Source organism: Mustela erminea, chromosome 5 (genome assembly GCF_009829155.1).
Source record: "Mustela erminea isolate mMusErm1 chromosome 5, mMusErm1.Pri, whole genome shotgun sequence".
NCBI lineage: Eukaryota > Metazoa > Chordata > Mammalia > Carnivora > Mustelidae > Mustela > Mustela erminea.
Window position 1 is genome coordinate 38,275,435 of NC_045618.1, and position 16,288 is coordinate 38,291,722.

The 16,288-nt window shown below is 35.0% G+C and overlaps 2 protein-coding genes across 5 annotated transcripts in view; one reads left to right on the forward strand and one right to left on the reverse strand.

Moving 5' to 3' along the window:
• TEX9 (testis expressed 9) overlaps positions 1 to 15,026 on the forward strand; it is an 81,914-nt gene extending 66,888 nt beyond the window's left edge. The window contains exon 11 of the mRNA XM_032342655.1: positions 13,854 to 15,026. Coding sequence (XP_032198546.1) covers positions 13,854 to 14,018 — 165 coding nt within the window. The 3' untranslated portion in view covers positions 14,019 to 15,026. The remainder of the gene's footprint in view (positions 1 to 13,853) is intronic.
• The window catches only part of MNS1 (meiosis specific nuclear structural 1), a 40,793-nt gene that overhangs the window by 3,238 nt on the left and 21,267 nt on the right, over positions 1 to 16,288 (reverse strand). For all 4 annotated transcript variants that reach the window (XM_032342651.1, XM_032342652.1, XM_032342653.1 and 1 more), the window contains 6 exons: positions 15,022 to 15,124; positions 12,482 to 12,711; positions 11,480 to 11,696; positions 11,271 to 11,378; positions 5,262 to 5,519; positions 51 to 176 (listed from right to left, as the gene is read on the reverse strand). In XM_032342651.1, the coding sequence (XP_032198542.1) occupies positions 51 to 176; positions 5,262 to 5,519; positions 11,271 to 11,378; positions 11,480 to 11,696; positions 12,482 to 12,711; positions 15,022 to 15,124 (1,042 nt within the window). The remainder of the gene's footprint in view (positions 1 to 50; positions 177 to 5,261; positions 5,520 to 11,270; positions 11,379 to 11,479; positions 11,697 to 12,481; positions 12,712 to 15,021; positions 15,125 to 16,288) is intronic.

Consider the following 16,288-nt stretch of genomic DNA (forward strand, 5'->3'; position numbering starts at 1 on the left):
CCCACTATTGGAGGTCAGGAAGATTGTACCTTGAGTTAAATCTCACTTACTTTAGGGAGATAGCCTAGTAATTTTGTAGCATGTTCTTTGAGAAGTTTTAGTCTTTCTTCTTCTATAATTGCATTAATACATCCTTGTCTTCTTTGCTGCAGCTGCCATTCTTCTAGTTCACGTTGCTGGAAATGTAAATAAAATTTTATTGTCACGGCATACATTAATCTTTTAAGAAGTCATTAAACCTATTCTCATAATGAATTAGACAAAATTGATGAACTATTTTTGATACTAACTTCAGAATATACCATATTCTCAAGATAGATATATCTTATATTTATTATATATACAATATATACAACATCTCTCTATCTTTTAAAGTTACGAAAACAGTAGTCATGACTGGGTTTTTAGGGAGGCAAGTATATATTTCTAGGACAATATACCTTCATTACCAAGGAAAACATTTTCAAAGAAGGGATCTCCTAATTTATTCAGATATTTATATAATGTTAACCATATGCCCAGTGCTGAAGGCAGTTTACTGTATAAAACAAAATAGGGAGGCACCTGGTTGGCTCAGTAGGTTAAGCCTTTGCCTTCAGCTCAGGTCATGATCTCAGGGTCCTGGGATCGAGTCCTGTATCAGGCTTTCTGCTCAGGAGGGAGCCTGCTTCCCTCACTCTCTCTGCCTGCCTCTCTGCCTACTTGTGATGTCTGTCAAATAAATAAATAAAATCTTAAAAAAAAAACCAAACAGGGATATCTAAAAGGTAAATATTTCCATATATGTTAAGATTTTTAAGAGCCTGTAAGAAGCACAAGAATAGCAGCAATAGTTCCAACAGAAGAATCGGTGTTTCAGAGCACCTGGGTATCTCAGTGGGTTAAGCCTCTGCCTTTGGCTCAGGTCATGGTCCTGGGGTTCTGGGATTGAGCCCCGAATTGGGCTCTCTGCTCAGCGGGGAGCCTGCTTCCCTCTCTCTCTGCCTACTTGTGATCTCTGCCAAATAAATAAATAAAATCTTAAAAAAATATATCCAGTCTTTGGACAAAAGAACTGGTGTTTCTCAGGAGAGAGTTTTGAATGCTCTTAATATAACCACATCAAACTTCTGTACCATATACTATGGAAGAGAGGACCAGCTTTAACAGTTTTAGGGCTTAGGGGCGCCTGGGTAGCTCAATGGGTTAAAGCCTCCGCCTTCGGCTCAGGTCATGATCCCAGGGTCCTGGGATGGAGCCCCACATCGGGCTCGCTGCTCAGCAGGGAGCCTGCTTTCCTTCCTCTCTGCCTGCCTCTCTGCCTACTTGTGATCTCTGTCAAATAAATTAAAAAAAAAAAAAAAAAAAAGTTTTAGGGCTTAAAAGAACTCTTATGGAGCCATACCCAAATAATCCTGTTGGAAAGGGTAGGGTGCTAAAGGCAGACCACTGAAGTGGTGAATTCCCACCTAGAGTTAAAGTAATGTTAATGTTAAGCGTGTCTTTGTAGTAACTATCGTTTCCTAGGCTCATTATTTTTTCAGACCAGTCCTTATCAAAGTCATGTAAACTAGAAAAGAGTATGTCTGTTTTCCTACAATGGGAGACCAGCTTCTACATAACCTAATAACTCCTCATAGTTACCAATGAAGAAAAACGGGAATGCTAGGACACAGCCATTTCTAGTGCCACTTAAACATGTAATTGCTTCTCATGAAAGTATTTCATCTACTATAATACTATCTGCATTACAGAATCAGACATAGCATTGATAACAGCTAATTGAGAAAAGACATTCTCATCCATCTTGTTTTTGAATCAAAGAGTTGAGTGGCCCTTATTTATGTTACCTCTAAGATCAAATAGGGTAACAGAATCTGCCATGGAATTGTTACACCTGAGTTGTTTTTTGTTTGTTTGTTTTGAAGACTACATTTCTAAGGCTCCCTTACAGTCAGGTGTGGTCAAAATAGGACTTGGTTTCTGCCAACGGAATATAAGCAGATAGTTTATTCTTTCTCATAAAAGTCTGTATGACCTATCTACTAAGACACCATAAATTTGATCTCTGTACCTGTAGCCAAACCTAATTCTAAGTGATGTGTTCCTTATAAAAAGGAGATACAAGAAAGTTCTATAATGTTGTGAGGAAAACTCACTTGTTAAATTTTTGTCCAATTTGGGTATAATACAAGATTTCTCTTCTTAGGATGTGGTAAACACATTAAATATCCTAATAAACATTTTTATACTAAACTAGGATAAAGAGTTTAGAAAGCTCTGAAACCAAGTTGTCCATTTAGGACAAATTCTGAATAGCTGGTAGTAGGAAACTGCTTCCTGGGGAGTTTCAGATTTTTGTCTGCCTAAACGTATGATTTCTTAAAAAGCTAGACAGTATTATAGATACCTATTTAGGAATATCTTCAAAATCTAGAAATCAGTTAGAGCCTCACAGGATTATAATGGAAAGGATTATCATGTTCCATGATAATGAAAATCCACCCTTGCCTTGGGATGTGACCCAATCTTAGACACTTGAAGCACACAGCTTCATACTAGGAATATTTACATTAAAGAAAATTAAGACAAATTGTTTCCAACTTTGTCATTTAGACATCTGGAAATATGGCAACAGAACTATGGTGTGACGTTAAGTAAGAAGAGAGGCGAGCCAAAGTATCTCAACACTTCATGGAGCAGGCAAAAGACAGAGCTGATCTCTCTTGGTTTTCTGTGATACACCATCCAGATTCTCTTGCCTTTCTAACCATCTCTTGGTCATGTCATTGTTTTCTTCCTCCTCCTCCTACCATCAAGTAAGAATGTTCACCAAGACTTGACTGGCCCTCTTACTGTTTGGAGGAATCATCTTAGCTTGAACCTCTCTCTGTGCTGCTTAATGCGAGATATGTATTTGTAGGAAAATTTGACCTAAGCTTTGTTCTTCTGGGTCAACTGCCTTAAGAATATTTTCAATTTGCATTTCCATTTCAAACACACCATGATTTAAACTGAAGTATTATATCTTTTTTTGTTCTACCTCATAACACAACAGCATTTGGTAGTCTTTGAGTTTCTAATATTTAAAACCTTGGGAGTTATTTTGACTCCCTCCTCCACTCTACCCTTCATGGTCCAAAAAAGCTATACCAGTTTCATCTTACTTTAAAAATATTTAAACTCTTCCCTTTCTTGCTTCCATTGCTTTGTGAACCTATTCCAGGTCCTCATCACCTCTTTCTTGAATTACTACCTTCTCCTCTTGCTAAAGATCATCAGTTTCCTATTGTATCTTATCTAGACTCCTCTGCCTATCATTCAAGTTTCTGGTTGTGGTATTTCCATATGTTGCCAACTTAGAATAGCCTTCTGCTTTTATTCATCTTTTATGTATTTCCAGGTAAACCCACATAGTTCTGCCAGAAATGTCCAGTTGACCCATGAATAACACAGGTTTGAACTGCACAGGTCCCCTTACCAGTAATTTTTTTTTCGATAAATACAATATAGTACTGTGAATGTATTTTCTCTTATTATTTTCTTGATAACATTTTCTTTTCTCTGGCTTACTTTGAGAATGTAGGATGTAATACATATATAAAATATGTGCTAATTGAATCTTTATGTTATCAGTAAGGCTTCTGTTCCTCAGTAGGTTATTAAGTTTTGTGGGAGTCAGAAGTTAATTGTGGATATTTGACTGGGTGAGGGGGATGGTTCAGCACCCCTCACCCATGTGCTGTTCATGGGTCAACCATATTGCACAATAAGTAAATTACAACTACCAAATTCTATAAATGTTTACATAGTACATTTAGAAAATGTACTCTTAGTATAATTTTATATATAATCAAGTCTTTTACAAATTTGTACCCTATTTTTTGCACTACCCTAGAAGCTACCAGAATTAATTTTTATTTTGTTTCCTTCACCAACACTCAGCAGCATGCCTAACAGGTCAGTATCTGTTGATCACAAGAATATCTCAAGATTTCTTCCTGTCCACCCATACAGGAAGAGATCATCATTACCATAAGTAACTTTATTAATCCCTGCTCTGCCACTTACTTGCTGTGAAACCTTGAGCAATATATATGTCATCTCTCTATGCCTTAGTTTCCACATCTTTAAAATGGGGGTAGAATAATACCTAACTCACAGGGTTGAAAATTTAAAGTTATCACTTTGCTTATAATGAGCTTAGAATAGTGAATGATGTATGTAAACAATAAATTTCCATTGTTAACTGCTACCACTTCCATTAATCAAATATTTACCATATGCCTAATCTGTATTCTTCATATTTAGAGCTATTTGTACTTACAGAGTACTTATATATTATTTGGTTCTTATAGCTCAACACTCTAGTGAGGCAGATTATTTAAGTATTATTTCAGGTTTATGAATGAAACATATGTGTCCAAAGGCACAAATCTAGTTTCCTCTCCAACTCTGAAATCTACATTGCCAGCTAAGAAATCTCCCCCCAGGGCCTAAGAATTAATGTGGACAAAATGGAATTATGTATCCCCTTGAAATCCATTTTTCTTTGTTTTCTTTAGGACCTCACCCATTCACTGAAGATGGTAGCAGTAGTATTATTTAGTAGTAGTAGCAGCAGCCGTAATCCTGCTCTTACCTCTCCAGACCTAACTGGTCACCAAGCCCCATCAAAGCTATCTCCCTCATATCTCCCCCTTTCTCCATTTGCATGGGTTTTCCCCACCTCTCACTGACTTACCATAGTAATGTCCTAACTGGTCTCTTTGTCTCCAGTCTTACTCCCCTCACTCTACCCCAATATCCCTACTCAAGTCATCTTTCCAAGTGCAGAACTTAACCATGTAGCCTACTTAATTCTTCAGTGGGTCCACCTGGATAAAGAACACTTTCCTTAAAATAGCATCCAGGGCATTCATGATCTGTGTCCCCTCTACCATACCAAGATGCCCATACCTATATAATTATTATCACATGTACATGGCCTATCTTTATAATGATTGCTTTTATATATTTTTATACAAGACCATAAACTCATAGATATCATGGACTTAGTTGTATTTATGTTCTCAACACCAGCCAACCAGTGTCTAGCACAATGGAAAGCATCAATAAATATATTCTAGATGCATTAAGGAATGATTGGTCAGAAAACGTCTATACCATATGTTAGTAAACAGATAACCTAACAGCAAGGGTCTCAGTTAAATGCTTAGTGGAGGAACAGATGAGCTGATTGTTGGTTCAGTGATAATTAAAAAAACAGAACACTTTCTTACTTTGTCTGCAAGGAACTGGTTGCGACGCTCTTCAATGAGTTTTTCCACAGCCCTCCTGTGTTCTAGTTGCTTCATTCTTTGTTTCTGAGCATTCATCAGTTCTATCCGATCATCCTCAGCAAGCTTAGCTAGCATAGCCTTTCTGAAGGTCTCCTCTTCCTCTTTCGCAGCCTGGAGTACTAATTCCTTCAGGGCCATTTGTTCTATAAAATCTTGCTTCAACTCCCTTTGCTTTCTCAATTTCTCTTCTGCTTCCTCCTAAACAACAATCCATATAAACATTAATTCAGTAACTGTTTCTTTACAGCAGATTTACAAAGAAAGGCTGGATAGAGTTTGGTTGAGTGCAGTGTTAAAATAAGAAATAAAACTCAAAAACTAACTTTTTCAAGATAACACTTTTCCCCATCCTTTTAAGACTCACTGGATAAAGGACATGTCACCTATGGATTGCCTTCTTTTCTTTTTAAATTTTAATTTATATATATTTTGGAAGGAACTGATATAAAAACTTTTTTACACACCTGAGGTTATTAAATCTGTGAAATATTATTTACCCACTATGAATCATTCTAGAATCTTGCCTGAAACTGGTTCAAATCACTGGTAAATATTTTTCAGAATAACAATCTAGAAATGACAATCACAAGTTTTTTGGGAAAATTCAAAATTACTTGGCACAGTTAAAGTCTTTTCCTACAAGCTTTAATTTTCCTAACATTTTATTAATAAAAAATTTTAAACATAACTGAAAAATGTTTACAGTGACCATCCATCTAACATCTAGATTCTATTTTTGCTTTATTGTTATCCAATTAGGACTGATATAAATTTTAATTCCTTCTCAACTGTAACCAGCCTTGCCTAATTCTAACACAATTTCCAGGAGGTAAGCCATATCCTCAAGGCATTCAAAATACTGCCTTAACAACAGCTGTGTGAGCAGGGTTTTACATGTAACACAAACTATAAGGGATTTACTACAGGCCAGCAGATGGCATAGAGGGCCAGGGAACCAGCTGCCATCTTGGTTACCATCTATTTTTTGTAGAGTTAACCATCATGGCTCAAATTCCATGATGGTAACTACCAAAACTATTCCCAATGACCCAGTCTTCTACGTGTGATTTGCAACCTCACTTCGCCTACTTCTGTCTTCACACCTTTAAGTGCAAGGATAACTCGGGAGATTACGTAGGTCGTATGAAGAATTATGGCTAAAAGAAGAGAAATGTGTTTTCAATTTTATAGTCTTTATAATAAAGTAAGACAAAAAGGGTAGGAGTGGGTTTTAAGTGAATCAGTCTGGAATATCAGTGATGGTAACTCTGTTCATTATCCTGAATATTCAACCTCTTTGTCCTCACTTACCTCTATCTAATCTGTTCAGATCTCACCTCCAGAAAGTCTTTTCTAATCACTCTAATTCCTTTTAGGAATTAGAATTCTCTTTTGGGCCTTTGATACCATTCAATTTTCCCAACATTTAATTTTATTTGATATGCCTGTGCCTTATCTCCTCACTAACTATAAATTCTAGAGGGCATTTTTAAAAAAATTTTATGTATCATATCTGTTACTTTAGTTTATGATACTGGGCACGGTGTTATGATATTATAGTTTGTGTTCATCTGCCATGTATGATATAGAAGTCAGAAGGCTCAGTGAAGACAGATACTGTCTCAGCTTTGAATTCCTCCAGAGCTTATCATAATACCTAATACACCGAAAACACACATTGAATCAAATGAATTGATGACATCTCCTGGGACCCATCTCCCATACAAATTTTAGTAATGGTAAATGGGTAAAAATCAGGGAAGTGTTAGCAAAACAAAACAAAACACAATTCTGCTTTTTTCTACTAGAAAAGTGTTCCTGTACTCTTAGATCTGTTTGGATCAGGATTTTATACATATAAGTAATATGGACTGCATAATTTTACAACCCATAATGTGGTTTAAGAAATAGCTATTTACTGAAGGTTTGAAATAATTTGCTGTAAAACTACTCTGAGTCTGGAAACTTTAAGAGGTATCTTGGTTTGGGTTCTCTTATGAAAGCAGAGCCTTACACAAATATTTGTGTATACATATTTTATGAGAGAAGATCTCAGGAAGCATCAGTGAGAGAAAAGCAGAGAGAAATAGAGAAGGAAGAAAAGCCAACACATGGGTACATCAGTTAACTGGTTACTATGCGGGCAACTGTGGCTTAATCCCGCCAAGACCTTGTGAGGAATGCATGGAGCACCTTTCAGGTCTGTCCACAAGGCTGACAGGAAGAAGCATTCATCCCTTAATTTCTGTCCCCTCTTGGCTGAGGAATTACCCCAAGGGTGTTAACTCCCAGCCTCCACCAACTCCACCACACTTTAGTTCCTTAACTTTTTTGGGTAACTTGTACTAGATATATATAAATCGATTACATTGTTTTTAAAAAGAAATGCACATATTTTACATTTCTTCTATGCAGTTAGTCATTAAGAATATATATGCAATTGGTTTTTATATCAATACGTGGTTTTTGGTTTCCTCCTCACTGATGAAACAGTATCTAAAATGATCTGTTTTAATATAGCTGAAAAATATTAAAAATAATACTAAAAGCTAACAATTTATTGTATATTGGCTACTCATATATTTGTTTAATGAAATGTTTGTTCAGATTTCTTGTTCATTAATAAACACTGGGTTCTTTGTATTCTATTATTGAGTTATAAACATTCTATGTTCTGAAGAAAAGGTTTTGTAAGATACATGTAGGGAATACTGTTTCCCAGACTGTGGCTTACATTTACATTTTCCTAAGTGTTAGGAAGTTACTAGTTTTGATGAAACCCAATTCAACTTTTTCCTTTATGGAAAAGACTCTTTATGGGTCTTGCCTTTTTAAACTACTAAAATATCTTCACCCTTCTAAAGGTTATAAGGTCTTTCTGCAGTGTTTTCTTCTAGAGATTTTGTAGTTTCAGTTTTTTTGTTTGTCTCATTCATTTCGGTTAATTTTTATATATAATAAGACAGAAAATAATAAGCTGGAGGGCAGGGAAAATACGCAGAGGTTGGTAAAAGGGTACAGAGTTCAGCTATAAGATGAATAAGTTCTGAGGAGCTAATGTAAAACATAGTGACTATAGTTAAATAACACTGTATTGTATAACAAAATTTGCCAAGAGTAGAATTTAAATGCTCTCATCACAAAGATAAACATGTGAGGTGATAGATATTAATTAAGTAGATGGAGAGAATAATTTCCCAATGTAAACTTTTATCAAATCACCATATACTGTATACTTTAAATATCTTACAAGCGTATATGTTAGTTATACCTCATGAAAGCTGATATTAAAAGTCAGTAACTTGAAAAACCAAAAGCAAGAGTGACCATAAAATAGAAACACATTACCAATATCAGAAATGAAACATGGGATACCACTAGAGACCCTGCAGACATCCAAAGGATAATAAGGGAATTGTATGAACAATTCTACACACACAAGTTTGACAACTTAGAGAAAATGGATAACTTCCTTAAACACAAGTCATTAATACTAACCAAATATGAAATAAGATCATTTGAATTGCCCTATAACTATTAAGGACATTGAATTAATAATTTAAAACTCCGGGGCCAGATAGTTTCATTGGAAAATACTACCAAATGTTTAATGAAGAATTAAAACCAATTTTATACAATCTTCCAGAAGATAGGAGAGGAGGGAAAACTTCCCTTTTTATTTTATGAATATCGTATTATCCTGACACCAGTATAAAAACAGAAAACTTAAAACCAATATTCCTCATAAATATGAGTGAAAAAATCCTTAGCATAATATCAGAAAATAGAATCCAGCCATACATTAAAAGAATTATATACCAGTGGGATTTATTCCAGTGAATGAAGACTGTTTCAGTATTCAAAAAAAAAAAAAAATCAATGTAATCCACCAGGATAAAGAAGAAAAAGCACATGATCTTATCTATAAGTGTAGAAAAAGCATTTGACAAAACCTTCATGATAAAAACTTTCAGAAAAATAGGGATAGAAGAGAACTTTAAGTTAATAAAGAACATCTATCTACAAAACAAAGTACAGTTAACAGCATGCTTTCCCCTTAAATAGGCAACAAAGAGAGTTGACATCTATTTCATCACTCTTATTCAACATAGTGATAGACAAAGCTAGAAGTTTCAGTTAGTACAATAAAGCAAGAAAAGTAAATTAAAAAGATAAAGATAAGAAAAAAGAAGACTCCCTACCCGCAGAAAACATGACTGGTTATGTAGGGGGAAAAAAAAAAACTCCTAAAAGTTACTAAGTGAATACGGGAAGGTTATGAGATACAAGATCAATATAAAGTTAATTCACTAATAATGAGTCCATGGATACTGGAATTAAAACAAATTCCATTTATAATTGCTCAAAAAAATGAAATATTTAAATATAAATCTATAAAGCACATACAGGATTTATATACTAAAAACTATAAAACACTGAGGAAACTATTCAAAGATAATATAAATGGGAATCGTATTATGTTCATGGACTGGTAGACTCAACATAGTGAACATGTCAATTCTCCCCAAATGGATACTCAGATTTAATGCAATTCCTATCAAAATCCCAGAAGGCTGTTTTTGTAGATAGAGATAAGATTATTCTAAAATATATATGGAAAGGCTAAAGTAAATTTGAAGACTATAGCTACAGTAATCAATTCTGTGTGGTATGGGTGGAGAGATAGATACATAGATAAATAGAGCAAAACAGAGGTCCAGGAACAGACCCATACAAATATACTTAACTGTTTCAATAAAGCTCTAAAAGCAATTTGATGTAAGATAGAAAATCTTTTCAACAATTGGTAGGGGCAACGGAACATCTAAAAGCAAAAACCATGATCCAAGTTTCATACCCTATAAGAAATACTAACTGAAAGCAGATCACAGATACAAATGTAAGAGTAAAAAGTTTTAGAAAAAAAAATTCGTCAGGATTTAGGCAAAAACTTCCTAGAATTGATGTCAAATTATGATCTATAAAAATTGAAACTGGTGAACTGGACCTCATAGAAACTGAAAACATTTGCTTGGAGAAAGACCCTGTAAGAAGATGAAAAGGCGAGCTACAGATAAGAGAAAATTTGTAAACCTACAAACCTGACAAAGGACTAGTAACTAGAATAACATAAAGAACTCTCAAAACTCTCCAATAAACTAACAACTCAGTTAGAAAACTGGCACGTCATCCTGACATGAGGTCAGAATACGATATTATTCAACAGTGTTTCCTGTGGTTTTCTGACTATTCTATACACTAATAAGAAGGAATATTGAAATCTTCAACTATAATTATAGATTTGTCTCTTTCTCTTTTCAGTTTTATTTCATCCATTTTGAAGCTTTATTTAGGCTCAGCCACCTTTAGGGCTGTTCCAGCCTCTAGATGAATTTATCCTATTGGCATAATGATTTCCACCCTAACTTGCTTTTGATTAGTGATTAGTAAATCTCTCCCCATCCTTCTGTTTTTAAACTATATGTCTTCATACTTAAATTGTGTTTCTCACAGGGGAGACAGTTGAATCACACCTTTTACGCTGTTAACTGCTGCCTAGGACTAGCTTTTTTATCCAGCCTGAAAATTCTTCTAATTTTAGTGGTGTTTTGTTTTGTTTTAAAAGCTTTTATTTACTTATCTCACAGAGAGAAGGAGACAGAGAGGGAGAGAGAAAGCATAAGCAGGGGAAGGAGCAGAAGGAGAGGGAGAAGCAGGGAGCAGAGAGCCTGATACAGAGCTCAGTCCCAGGGCTTGGAGATCATGACCAGAGCTGAAGGCAGACGCTTAACCAACTGAGCCGCCCAGGTGCCCCTAATTTTAGTGTTTATATTATTTACACATACTATAATTACCAATATAGTTGGATTTAGATCTACCATTTTTCTACTGCTTCATCTCAAAGTGATATGCTCTATGTTAATCATTCTTTCCATTTCCAAAACTTACTCTTAGTTTCATCCTATGTATTTCAGCTTGCTCTTCCTCGTATAATTCTTGTCGCACTTGTTCCAAATCTTCACGTTGCCGCAGCATTTCTTCCAATTTCTGAGTCAACTATTAAATTTTAAAGAAACACACAAACGTTAATAGGAAACAAATTCTATAACAAGTATTTCAGAATTTCTCTAGTGTTAAAGAAGTGGCTATTTTATTACCATGTTCTGAAGCTGTAGTCTTTTCTCTTCATTTTCTTGAACTTTTGCCATCCGATCTTCTTCTCTTTGTTGCTGCATGTTGGCGAATTCTATAATTTTTCTGTTTTCTTCTTCCATCTCCTCACGTTTCTTCTTTCTCCAGAGAGCCTGCTCTTTCTGAAACTCTTCTATATACTTTCGAGTTACATTCATTTTTTCTAACTTTTTCTGTCTTTCCCTAAAAAGCAATAATGAGTAGTTTTATAGTAATAGAAATAATATTGAAAAATGTGTCATTTCCTTCAGTTGATAATAACATGGGCAAAAACAGCTTTTCTATTTACTTACCTATTTATTTATTTGAGAGAGAGAGAGAGAGAGAGAGAGCGCGCGTGCGCACAGATGAACAGAGCGAGGGACAGAGGGAGGAGAATCTCAAGCAGACCCCCCACTGAGCCTGGAGCTTGACATGGGGTCAGTCTCACAACCCTGAGATCATGACCTGAACCGAAATCAAGAGTCAGATGCTTAAATGACAGAGCCAACTAGGCGCCCTACAGCTTTTCTACTTACAGTTTATTCATTCACTAATACCACAAACATTTTGAGTATCCACTGTGTACCACTAAATATAATGACAGGTATGAATCTTCTGAGTGAAATACTACTTATACCTCTCCTCTAAACTATTAATGAAGTTTTATGCATCTCACTTCAGAAAGGCCAACAACCTGCACTTCCACTGTCTAGCCAAGAAATGATCAGAATACAAGTCCTCTGACACGATATGTGCATATTTAAGAAAAACAAAGGTTTCATCATTTTGTTACTTAATAAACATTTGTTATCAGGTAACTGTCATGCTTACAAAGATAAACAAGAGTTCTAGTTTATATGATTATAACATTTACTGAGGACTTACTACGTACTAGGCACTGTTCAGTTGTTTTATGTCTTCAAAACAGGCTTAAGATCAATCGAATCTCAATGTTTAGACATGGAAAAAAGCTGGGATAAACTTACAATTGATCTTCTTCATAAATTTTCCTAACAATTTCATCAATCATGAGTTTCTCTTTTAGTAACTGCTCATATGCTTCCTGTTTTTTCTTCTCTTGTTCTTCAAGTTGTTTCTCTAAGTCAAGATAATACTGTGCTTTTACTTGATTCCGTTTGTCTTCCGCAGCACTCTCTTCCTTTACTGCTCTCTCGTGTTCCTCCATCATGGTTTTGGCTATTTCAGCATCACGTTTCTGTTATTAAAACAAGATTCATCTTTCCATTTTCAAATGTGAGCACAATATGATAGAATATTTCAAAACAGATGTAATGGATTATTATAAAGCCTACTGCATAAAACATTTTCATCTAAGGGAAGTTACTGTCACCTGAAGGGTTTGAATGATGAGTCAAACCTTAAAGAGGCTTTCCCATTCCTTCAAGTAGGTCTCAAGGAAATACAGGAAAAGGGTAACTAGTAACTCCACATTTGACAAACAGCAAATAAAATTAGAAGTACCTAATCAATACTATGTTTAAAAAGCAGCAGTCCCCTTTTTCTTTTATTTAAAATCATATAGGCAATTCTTAACGTCATTGTGTATCAGGTGCATTTACAACAAGGTTGGTACTCTTTCATAGAGGTCTGCTATTAAACAGCTCTGAGCAACTCTTGTTTTCCCAACCTAAACTTTCCTTCTTGCCTCTGGCCCTTGAAGTCCATCATCTCTCGTTTATTAAATGCCCTTTATAATCACTTTAACTTAGAAGAGCCTTATATATTACTGTGTCTGTTTTCTGTAGCTTTTAATTCACTCACTCAAGACAATTCCCTCTGAGTTGGAGACAATCTTGCTTCTTAACTAGGTTAAACCTCTTATTGATTTTGAGCATTTTGAAATCAGTAACCAAATAAATTGTAAATTAAATATATTGAGGCAATTTTTGTTACCTTTTACCATTATGGTCACAATCCAAACACTAGAATGGTTAATAGCATCAAACAGACAAGAAGAAGCAGATTAAACTATGAATGCTGAATGCTATTCCTGATCCAACTGATGCCTTCACACCAAATACACTATTAATAGGACTTGACCAAAACTCTTTCTCTGCTTCTATTTTCTTACACATGCTGTACTAGGTTCTTTAAAAAAAAATGTGAAATGATAAAAACATTTATGTACACATTGCCGTAGGTGCCATACACATAGTCAAGTTCTAGGACTATTTGAGTTTAATCTTTATGAACCAATTTTATTTAGAAAATAGAGAAAATTCTTTAAGGAGTCAGATTAAAATGTACAGTTGCTTTGAGAAACCTCAAGTATTGGGGTAAAACTGCAAACTACTAGCCAAAGAGTACATTGTTTATGTTCTACTTTATTTCTTCAAGCTTAGAAAAGAACTATGTGGCTTAGGAAATGAAGTCTCCTCATGCTCTCCTACAACCTGTCTCACCAAAAGCGATGCCAGTCGAGAGCCTGCCGTGCAAAGCTCCCGACTTCTCCCGCACCGACACACGCACACACAGATCACTGGGGCCAGCATCTCAACGTAGCAGATGACTTTATCACATGGCGCTGGTTAAGTATTTTGATATTATTCCTCTAATTGTATGTGTATGTGAACATATATGTGTGTTGAGATCCACACATGGCTGATGTACACATACAGGTTTAAATAAATGGTCTGTGGTATGTATTATTGTCCAACTCAATTTTTCTGCAGCTTTTTTTCTTTTTAGCCTAAAATATATTCAGACCAACTTTAAAAGCCAGAACATTTACCCTACCTCTTCTCTTTAATAGTTGTATAATATCTTTGAAAGGGATCTAGGAGAGAAGGAACTCTACCACCAAAATGCTCTACATAATAGAGAAACAAGCAGAAGGAACTTACAAAACCATGTAATCAACAGTCAGACCTCTTCATCTACCATCTAGTCTTTCCAAGGGCTCAAATGATGGTGTGCACCCTGCCTGGAAGTATTAACTCAGTAAACCCTATTCTATATTTACTGTATAACACCACTGGTAAGCGTGTCTGAAACTCCTTTGCCCAAGAATAACTCTTGCCCTAACTTGGCAGTATGTCAGGAGTTAGAAGGAGGATAAAAATAGAAAAAGAAGAGGGAGCTACTTAAAAAACAGGCATGTTTCCTGCCTAAAATTATGAAACACTTCAATTTTTAAAACATTTAACACATAAAAAATTTAATAACATTCTAAAATATATTGATCACACTAACAATTTGTACTATATTGATTTGTCAAAGAATAATCAGTGAGACCATAGGAATGCTCAGACTGAGTATAACCATTCTAAACAGTAACCTCATTCTTTGGGTCTCTGAAAGGTTCTAATATTAAATTAAACAAGGCTCACTATTAAATAATCTAGGAGTTCCTGTACCTTAAGGATCTGAAAAGTATAAAAGTATTTAAGAAAACTAGCAGTGTAAATTCCTTATTATATATAACAATTTTCACAAAATTGGTCTATTTTTGGTTTCCTAAATGAAGCTAAAAATACAGAAAACATAATGACCAGAACATGATTACCATTTGCTCGTATTTAATGGCATCCTTCTCTGCAATCTGGGCTGCCCTTTCTTTATTCATGTAAGCGGCTTTTAATTTTTTCTCCAATTCTCTGAGCTCAATACTGTTAAAAAAAAAAAAAAAGAAATATAAAATTGAGGACCATATTTCTTCCTATTTTAGAAGTCTAGATCTGAAGTTTAAAAGAACTTTTTTCCTAAATGTCAAAGATATTATTAAATACCTTGAAAACAATATCCTTTCCTCCCTTCACCCAAAGAAAACTCAGAATGCATATGAAGTGACGTATTATAATTAATTTTCTAGACAAAACAACCCTTTTATTTCCAATAATCATCACTAAAAATCCTTTTGCCAGAGTCACTTAGAGAAGATGGTTTATCGATATTGGTTAAAACTTCTGTCCAGCCACTAATGCTATTGAGCTAAAAGAACTATAGTGGAGTGCTTTAAAGCAAATGACTTAAATTTTATACCTCGGTTTTGTTACCCGTAGAAGGGTTAGCTATGGGAATTAGTTGATGTGTATAAAAAGCTTAGAAAAGTACCTGTTACACAGTAAACATTCTATGAATTGAATATAGAATATAAACATTCTATGAATATTTTTTTGATAACGATGATGAAGAGGAATGACCATGGGCAAGTTTGCTTCAATTCTCTGTTTGCTTATCTGTTAAAAATGAGGATTGCCCTCAGATAATCTCTAAACTGCTTTTGAATGAATTCTTTCCCTAGCTTTAGTGGAAAACAATCTGCCATATATAACTTCTCAATGTGCCAGAATTCTGAACATGAGAATTCTGAGTTGGAAGGGTGCTTAGATGGTTACTTGGGTGCACAAATTAATTCTTTTTTTTAAAAAAATTATTATTTATTTTAGAAAGAGAGAGTTGTGGGGAGGCAGAGGGACAGAGTCTGAAGCAGACTCTGCACTGAGCGTGGAGCCCAGTGCAGGGCTTGCTCTCACAACCCTGAAATCATGGCCTGAGCTGAGCCACCCAGATGCCCCAAACACATCTTAATTCTTTCTAGAACAAAGGCACTCACCTAATTATAAACAACTTATAAGTACCCTATACCTCCAAAGAGATAGTCTTCATGGGTAAGCTATTCTTGGTGTTGTGATGTGTCCTTCTTGCCCTTACTGTTGTAGGTATAAATGTATATGACACAAGATTGCTTTCTTTCATAAAAAATAATAATTTAAATGAGGATTAAGTTTCTAGGTTAATCTACATATTTTACTCTAATAGACTGCAATATA